Below are 10037 nucleotides of genomic sequence, written 5' to 3' on the forward strand. Positions count from 1 at the left end.
CTTACGGCGGTGATACTGAAGAGTACTAACTTTTGGGAAAAGTCGGGATAGCGCAGTCGGCATGGCTGGAAGACAAAGGAGTTGGAGTTCGAGTCCCGGTATGGTCAAGAATTTTCTCTTCTCCATGTCATCCAGGCTGGTTCTGGGACCCACCCGGCCTCCTACCCAATGGGTACCGGGGCCACTTTCCTCGGGGGTAAAGCGGCCGGGGCTTGAAACTACACCACTCACCTCCAGCTACGAGTACATCTAAAGTCAAGAAAACGTGGACCTATCATCCACTCCCCCATACGTCTTCATGGCGTAGTACTTAATTAGTTAAGCACAAGGACAACTTTACCGTTTATTAAGTTTTGGGATGTAGAGTCGTGTAGTTCGGTAGAAGTTTTACAGACGTTTCGGAGGAACGTACTGTCTCCACTTTCGGGGTTCAAGAGTATGCCAAGCAAAGGAAGCAGCAACAAGCACGAAATTCTCTGGCTGCTTGCCTCTCTCTTCCATCAAGAAAAATGTAGGAAGAAACTTCCTCCGAAACGTCGGCAACGTTGTCAAAGATTACATGGCATCACACCTCAGAATACAGCAATCTCCTCCGCCCCGAGAGCCTCAAATCTCACATTACCTGCAATATTTCCGAATATAATAAAATTCGTGATTTTGTGAACATGGTGATGAAAATGCTTTAAAAATAGGAGTGAATATCTTAATCAGCCGAATAACTAATAATAACTGAATAACTAATTGGGGATTTTGTTACATATTTAATCAGTAGCGAGCAAGTTAGTGCTTGAGTGAACTGAGCTTAAAAACTGCCATATGAAAATCGGGAGCCATGAAAATAATATTGAACGAGTCCCGAGTACATAAATAAATACATAAACATAAGCCTGCAAATTGCAGCGCTCTTGATCAAGAGAGTATTTGCTGGTGAGATTTCTGCCACTGGTGATGTACTTTCATTCCGTTACCAGAGAGTTAGTAAACTCATTGGCACACGCTATGAATACCCACTGCACATAACATTATGAATTTATTATTATTATTATTAACACAAATTACGGAGTAATTCACTCCGACGGGACCCCGAATTATTAATTATAAATCACGCAATAATTTACCGTTGCAAATCAAACTCGACGAGTCAATACCCAGGTAGATGTGGAGCTAATTGGGTTACAGAATATTAGTTTACCTCCACCTGGAAACACAGGCCGAAACGCCGCTCCATTTTAGAGAATTTTGCCGCCACCCTGGCAGGAGGGATCGTGGAGTGAAGGAAATGGCACGAACCGGGCAGGCAGGTACCAGATCCGCGTTGAAGAGTCTATATAACGTCGCCAAGTTTCATTTTCATCGGCAAGCTACTAAATGACATATAATTATTAATTTGGGGCCTCATCTGAGTGAATCACCTACATTTCGACTTATGTCCGGTGACATTTGATAGCCATCAAAGTAAACAACGCAACACGAAAACGTAAACCTCTCAGAGCAGTTACAGCCGGAGAGTGGGTTAGTTTAAAGATATATGGAAAACAATCCGAGGCGGATGGAACACTCTCACTGACTGAAAGGAGGCTATAACCGTGTTCCTTTCAGACACAGCTAATGTGTCAGAGCATATCTTTCGTAGAAAAGACTCCCCACGAACTATCACAAACTTACACGAAAAAAAAAAGAAAAAAGAATTGAATCCTGGGGGAAGTAATTGTGTTGGTATTAAATGAATTATTGGTGCAGGTTCAACATAACCGAGCAGAGGCGAGTAGAAATACTGAGAGACGAACGTGAGTTTAAATACGTACATTACAAAAGTTCATCTACGAATGACACTAACAGATTTTATTTCTCAGGATGTGATGTTATTACTATTGGTTGTTACGTTACGGAATACCGAGCCCCGTCTACAGGACCAGTCCGTCACAGACAGGACGGAATCTCACGTGCAGAACCAGCTGTTGAAATGCATCGCAACTACCGCCGACAGATACTTCGAGGCAGGAACTACTGTGGTGACATCACTACCTAGCGAGGGTCACATGGAAGCTCAACGGGACTGTTCACCGTTCACACATGGTATAACACTCTTATTACAAGAGCTCCATGGAAAGCTGAAGTGGCCAGTTATCACGTCACAAGGCAGCGCCAGTCAGCGTTATTACCACAAGAGGTATAACTACATCCTCTGGGCTTCCGATACTGTCAGAAAGCAGCTGGAAGGTCTATCATTTGGAAAAATCTTGAATCCTAGAGGTCGTTTCATTGTTGTACTGAACACAATTCATACAAANTGTATAACACTCTTGTTACAAGAGCTCCATGGAAAGCTGAAGTGGCCAGTTATCACGTCGCAAGGCAGCGCCAGTCAGCGTTATTACCACAAGAGGTACAACTACATCCTCTGGACTTCCGATACTGTCAGAAAGCAGCTGGAAGGTCTATCATTTGGAAAATTCTTGAATCCTAGAGGTCGTTTCATTGTTGTACTGAACACAATTCATACAAATCCGCGACAACGTGTGCGTTTTATCCTGAAGGAACTGAAGAAGAAGAAGATTCTGAATGCAATAGTATTGGTCTCAGCCAATAGAACTCAGCATACACTAGACATATATTCTTGGTTCCCATACAAACCTCCAACAGGCAATTGTGGAAAAATACGTGCCGTGGACCTTATGGAGCAATGGATAATGCATAAAGGTGGATATTTCTCAAGGACTGTCTCTCTGTTTCCAACAAAAATCCCGCGTGATCTAAGAAAATGTCCTCTGGCTGTGACTACATTTCCTTTTCCACCATTTACCATTCCTGGACGTCATGCGAACCTGCCCTATGAAGGCGGCTTTGAAATCCGTCTCCTAGAATTCATGGCTGACGCAATGAACTTCTCACTCATGTACAGGTCCCCTCCGCCTGGGCTGTGGGGACGCAAACTTGAAAACGGTTCCTGGACAGGAATGTGCAGCGACTTGAAGCGGGGCAGGGCAGACATTGGGCTGGCTGGGACTGTATTGGAAAAGGACGTAATAATCCATCTGGACTTCACTGAGAGTCATGGTTCACTAGGCTTCAAGTGGGTTGTGCCGTGTGCCAGATCTTACCCTCGATGGAAAAGCATAACGAGAGTGTACTCGCTGGCAGCCTGGCTATTCATTTTCGTGACCATTCTACTTGCTGCTATTGTATTGTCGTGCCTGGCGAAGGACGGGGATCAGGAAGTATCAGAGTACAAGACGCTGACTGGATGCTTGCTCTGCAGCTGGGCAGTGGTCCTCAGTGTTTCCGCAGGTTCAGTTCCTATCTCTGCATCTGTGAGATCTTTTTTTATCCTTTGGGTCTGGTATAGCCTAGCGATCAATACCTTGTTCCAGACATTCGTCACGAGCTACCTCATTGATCCAGGACTTCAAAAGCAGATGGAAAGTGTAAAAGACGTTTTGGAGTCTGGTGTTCAGTATGGGTTTCACCCAGATTTGAATGACAAATTGTTGGATGAATCGGATGAATTGATTACAGATATTATCCGTCACAGAGAGCCTTGTAATGATGTTGAACTTTGCACCGAGAGAGTTGCAGAACGTGGTGATTTCGTGACAATTAGTAATCATCACAGGATTCAATATCTTAACACTTATAAGCACCTGGATGACAATGGGAAACCACTTCTATGTACATTTGGTGAAAATGTTATCCTTAGTTTCAAGACATTTTACCTACCCCAGGGAAGCCCACTGTTAGATCACTTTAACCGTGCTGTGAGGGCAGCAATGCTGGCCGGCTTGGTGGAACATTGGTGGCAAAGTGAACTGGTCATCTCAAGGATTAAAGCTGGGTCAATAAGAACAATTTCTCCACTCGACAACTACTCCGTAATAATCTTGACGTATCTACAATCAGCCTTCTACCTTCTTGTCCTCGGATACGGAGTTTCCTTGCTCGTCTTTGCAGGCGAACTGTTTCGTCGCAGTTTCTTGGTTCGCAGTGGACGCCGGAAATGAACTGTGAGCTTCGTCAAGCTAACTCCAGGCTACTGGTATTTATGATGCTACATCTAAGCCCACTGACACCTTGCTTTCGTCGATCTGTCTAACTATAGTTCCTTTATTGTGAGTCCTCCCACATTAATGTCGTCGTGTTTAGGTTTTTTTTTTTGCCAGTACAGGTCTGCTTGAAGAACCTAAACCTGTTATGCTGTCCTCTGTCTGACAGTATTCGACTGGATGTTTTATAGTCTTGGTTTCTTACTTGTCTTAATTTGTCACCTTCTCTTGGTCCTTCTTCTATTTTCACGGTATTTCACGGTATTTAGGGAGGACAGTAACAAACAAAAATTTGATTCAGGACGAAATTAAGGGGAGATTCAATTCGGATACTTGCTACCATTCAGTCCAGAATATTCTATCTTCTCGTCTGCAGTCTAAAAACGTAAAAATTAGAATTTACAAAATCATAATTTTGCCGGTGGTCTGTATGGGTGTGAAACTTGGTCTCTGATATTAAGGGAGGAACATTGACTGAGGGTGTTTGAGAACAGGGTGCTGTGGAGAATATTTGGACCGAAGAGAGATGAACTGACAGGAGGTTGGAGAAAACTTCATAATGAGGAGCTTCAAAACTTATACTCTCCAAGTATAATTAGGATGATCAAGTCAAGGAGGATTAGATGGACAGGGCATGTAGCATGAATGATGGGCGAAGAGGAATGCATATAGTACATTCGTGGGAAAGCCAGAAGAGACCACTAGGAAGACCAAGACGTAGGTGGGTGGATAATATTAAAATGGATCTTAGATACAGACGATGGGGTAGTATGGACTTGGCTTCATATGGTTCAGGATAGGGACCAGTGGAACACGGTAATAAACCTTTGGGTTCCATAAAATGTTGTGAAGTTCTTGAGTAGCTGCATAACTGGCGGCTTCTTGAGTGTTCAGCCCGGTGAAGTTAGTTAGGTAGCTATTCGCGGTATAATACTACACTCCACTTTCTTTAAGTGCCGAAATGACTTCAGCGATCTCTTGACTTCTATTTGGTCCATCCCGAGCAGAGACCGAGATGAATGACACCATGAATACTTATGCGAAAGCTGAAAACTGAGTTTTATCACGTGATAAGTATGGTGTCTGTGGTGAGAGCTGACTTTTCCCTGAGATGTACAGGATCAAATTTGTAACATTACAATGTAACCAACCACAGTTTCATACTAAGTTGGCATATGATCTGCTTGCAGTTCTTCTGTCCCATATATTGTAGCTATGGGAGTGGATGCTGAACGAAGGAAGCAAAAAAGATGAAACCATGACAACAGCCACTGAAATGATATTCATAAGAAAAAAGACTAAACACACCAGATGGAACATAAGAGACATGAATAGAGGTGAAAATAATTACAAACCGGACCCACATGGGGCAAAATTCCAAAGTATGAAGTGAGTTGGATTCAGCACACCGACAGACTGAGAAGGTGCAGACATCAGCACCAGGGAAGACCTCTGCAGGAAGAGCTGGACAGATGGGGCCAGCACGAGCCAACAAGTGTCTGAATGCTAAAAGATGTTGATCATGTAATTGGTGATTAGTATTTAGGATTCATGTTTATATAGTACGTTGTGTGTTTACATATATTTTTCAAAACAGTCACCTCTGTGAACCAAGCAACGTCAAAGGAAGACAATAAGCCGGAATATTACAAAGTAGCCATTCGAAGGAAGTCAAATTCGATAGAAACTGGCCAAGTAAGAAGCTGCAGACAGGGGCAAGGCGGTGGGTAGAAAGTATCCACAAGGGAAGCTGGTACATTTCGGCCTGGCCATCCAATTTATATCCATCTACAATAAACATCATCATCCCTGAAGTGTAGAGGAATCCTGCTATGTACTGAGGAATACTGTTATATGACAACAGCTGTGAAGGTGCATGGTTTCATTATGTTGCAATTGTGTTATATTCCTGCGGACATAATGGTACACGTATATTCAGATTTGTATACATGTAATAAACTTCTTGGAGGCCTGTGGTATAGATGCAGTATAGTTTTGACATTAATTGTTCAGCCAGCGCCTCATCTTACAGTGTATTTTGTCCATTCTGTGTGGAATATAGATATAGAGTTGCAATCTATTGTTGTTAAGTCAAGATTAAATGCTTACTTTAAGAAATTCATTGCTCTTCTCATGCCTTTTATTACTGTATTACAGTTTCTACACACTGACTGTGGTCATTCAGCCACGAGTCAGTTAACTCACAATTCAAGATTTCTGATCTTACCTCAGCAAGTTTTGCTTCACAAGATTTCATAATTCTGCCTCAAAGGTATACTGATATATCTGAAGGTGCAGGATTATTAATATGGGAGAAAGTGAACGCAGAAACATTACGAGATAACAAGAGTACTATCTTCATGGATGTGAAGCCATGCAGTCTGGTACATATTTAACAACATTTTGAAGGAATGTACTGCTTCCATCTTCATGGTCAAAGAATAGGACAAGCAAGCAATGATCACTCTGCTTACTTGGCTCAGTCTTTGATGCTGAAGATGGAGGCAGTGCATTCCTCTGAAATGTTGGCAGACTTCCACCAGACTACATAGCATCACATCCGTGAAGATTGTACACTCACAGCTGTGAGAGCTTCAAATCTAACATTACGAGATAAAATTTGTAAAATTAAGTAGTCAGCAATATAGATATGTTATACAGGGTAATTCGTTCAGAGGAACCAATTAATCATAAATCACACATCAACTTACTGATTAACATGAAACATGGCAGCACAATGTACTTTAAACAATGACCTAGTGTCAGCTTGCCCAGTTTGTTCCAATTCATTCCATCTGTGAACCCTCTTGCCATGCTAGCTGCAACACTTGTGAACATGGAAGTGCTGTTTGAGCTTCTGTGTCCTGGCTGGAGGAAAACCAATTTCAGCATTTTTTATTACCCAATTTTCTCCTCATCTACTATGGTACTTACTCACTGAGTTTATTTTTCATCATGTTGTATTTAAGCATCCTCGTTTGCTGACAAGCAGTGGTCGCTCATTTGGTATAGTTCACTTGCAGACTAAAAACCATGGAGTCAGTTGCATTAATATTCTCTTCAATGGTAAATTAATAATTTCGGGTGCCCTCCTAGTGAATCATCCTGCATACAGATGGAAATATGATATATTTGAAGGGTTCAGATGTCAGATGAACTCCTACTGGATATGCAATTGACAAGATTTACAGACTGACAAAGAACACTTGCTAACGCAGATAGTGGAATTAGATGAAAAAAGAGCCCATATGGAAGGATAGAGCAAAATGGAGAAAGTATTGTTAAAAGATGACTTCAATGGTGATATTAAAACAATCTTTTTATTCTTAATGAGAACAGGTATATAATAATGTATCGTGTTTGGAGTAGATACTTCCAGGGTAATACAATTACAGTGGGCCATTGTGTAGACAATGCTGAAACAACGAATGCGTTTCCCCAGAGATGAACAACATAAGGCCGTTGAGTAACAACGGATGAGACGAAACACGTTACCGCTGTAATCTATAGGGAGTGTTCCTGAAGCAACAGATTGCCGAAAACGTGAGATCGAACTTTGGCGAAGGGTGTCCTCTACTGAGTCCGCACTATCCCTATATAAGCTGAGAGCAACAGAGCTACAGCATCACAGAGCTAATTAGCCTTCATACAATGCAGATGGAACCTAGCCTTCATACAAAGCAGTTGGAACCTAGCCTTCATACAAAGCAGTTGGAACCGAGCCTTCATACAACACAGTTGGAACCTAGTCGAGACATCGCAGAAGTCACATGATACCACAAACAATAATAACTGTATGGTGTATAAGTGTGAGTGTCCAATAAAGAGCTGCTAAATCTGAGACCCACGTGAAGTTATGTGTCGTGTGACATACCCAACATGTGACAATATTGATTGTCAATAACATTTCTGTTGTTTGCATTGTGTGTCCATGGCCATGGTCCTCTATTTGCAACCTAAACATGATAAGGATTGTGATTCTCTGCACATCCTGACAACTATAAGGTTTTGTACCCAACATACTGGAAGGCTCTTCCATCTACAGGAATTTCATAGCAACTTCTAATTCATACGACCACATAATTCAAAACTTTTGGGATGATGGCACACAATAATTCTTGGGCATTAATAGATGTTATGCCACCAGTTATTCCGTGGGGACAGGGGGGGCGTGGAGGTATCCCCGCTGTCACCTTCTGTACTGCAGTCACAGGGCTAGGGCTAAGGAAACGACTAAATAGCTTCCTCTCTCGTTCCTTCATTGGCTAGGGGCACACTGTTCACCGGGCTTGGCAGGAGGGCGCAGGTGCGAAATGTGGTAAGGGGGGAAATCACAACAGAAACCCACATCCTCACCCTATGCTACACTATATTAGTATAAACACAATCAATATACAGTTATACGCATTTTGGTACTATCACAATGAAAGAGCCGACTGGTGTCGGGTTACACATTACACTTGGCTACCTCTGTATCTCTCAGTTGGATCACTCTTACGCCCTGTACACTTTTGTAACGTTCCTAACTCAAGTCCCATTGGAGGAGTTACACTTTAATAATATTACAATTATTAAACATGGCGATAAGAGTAGTTCCTCTTACTTGTTGAGTCTGCAGACGGGTGGTGCGGCCCGGCGCTTAGCCGGTGCTTCTCCTAGCATAGCCTCTGGCGACAACTGCCCAAAATTACTGTTTGAATAATCCCCTTACTAATTTGGTCTCTGGTTTATATACCTTTATTTATGCTAACTCATTATTTTCCCGGGGTTGCAGTTCCGCCTCCAATTACGTCTTATCCCAAGGTGGGTGATCTTGTTGGCTGGGATCCTAAGGGGACACACACCCTTCTACTGCTAGACCCTTTGGCTAGCACTTTTACCTGCAACGTTCCCCCCATCTTGCTCAAGTGTAGCTTCTGCAAAGTTAGCATTTCGAGGTACCTTCCATGTCATTCTGCTGACTGGACATTCCCGCGTGGCAAGCCAATGTCCGTCTAAGTCCATACGCAGAAATTCCTTTAAGCTGTTTAACCTTCTTACATCCGCTTTCGTACATCTTACAAGTATTTCCCAAGACTAAATCTATTCCAACCAATATTTTTCCCTAAAATACAAAAAGTTAATACTCTGTTAACATATTACCGGGAGTTGGCCTTCACTCCACAACAATAGACAACAGACCTATAGAAAAACCATTCTAGTAGCAAAGATGGCTTCCAGCAGTATGAGTATGAAACAAAAACTATTCATTTACATAACGTGAATTTTTAAATGTAATATTGAATAAAATGCTGCAAGGCTGAATAAAAATTTGCGATAAATAGTATTCCCACAGTTATGTTTACTTCTCATATTTCCATTCTGTCATGTCATATGGGATAACTCTTCTCATGCTGAAAGAGTATTCAAGCTACAAAAGAGAGCTGTAAGAATAATGAAAGGATGTGGTTTTAGAGATTCATGCAGAGAACATTTTAAAGATATGTATATATTTCCATTAAGATCACAATACACATACTCCTTGATGATGTTTATTGTAAAAAACAGAGAAATATTTGATACAAACAAAGCTCACTATGAAATTAATACCAGACACATTATGGACATACACATGACCCAAGTAAATTTGGCGATATATGGAAATGGGGTGTATCATATGGCGGTAAGGATTTATAATGCACTTCCCAACTCACTTAAGCTAATTTCAAAGGATATAAAAAAGTTTAAAGACAAATTAAAGGAACTTTTGTATTTTAATTCTTTTTATACATTGGATGAATTTTTTATGAGATGATGTTTTATGGTTATAATATATAATTATTTAAGCAATATGGTAGTTGGATTAAAGCTTTTTTAGTAAGAAACTTAAACTATCTGACAGAACATATTTTATGTGATTAAGCCTTTTTAAATTGTACATATTGTGATGTGTTGTGTCATGGAGGACACCCCTCCCTCCCCCCCGCAGTGACGTGGCAGCTCTGGCCATGGTGACGT

General features: G+C 41.6%; 1 protein-coding gene across 1 annotated transcript; it reads left to right on the forward strand.

Moving 5' to 3' along the window:
• The first annotated feature begins 1826 nt into the window (after positions 1–1826).
• LOC111870468 (glutamate receptor ionotropic, delta-2) lies at positions 1827–4435 on the forward strand. Its single transcript, XM_023862794.2, has one exon. It carries the CDS (start codon positions 1827–1829, stop codon positions 3996–3998), a length of 2172 nt encoding a protein of 723 aa, XP_023718562.1. The 3' UTR covers positions 3999–4435.
• Positions 4436–10037: the final 5602 nt, after the last annotated feature.

The sequence above is a fragment of the Cryptotermes secundus genome, unplaced genomic scaffold (genome assembly GCF_002891405.2).
Source record: "Cryptotermes secundus unplaced genomic scaffold, Csec_1.0 scaffold2498, whole genome shotgun sequence".
NCBI lineage: Eukaryota > Metazoa > Arthropoda > Insecta > Blattodea > Kalotermitidae > Cryptotermes > Cryptotermes secundus.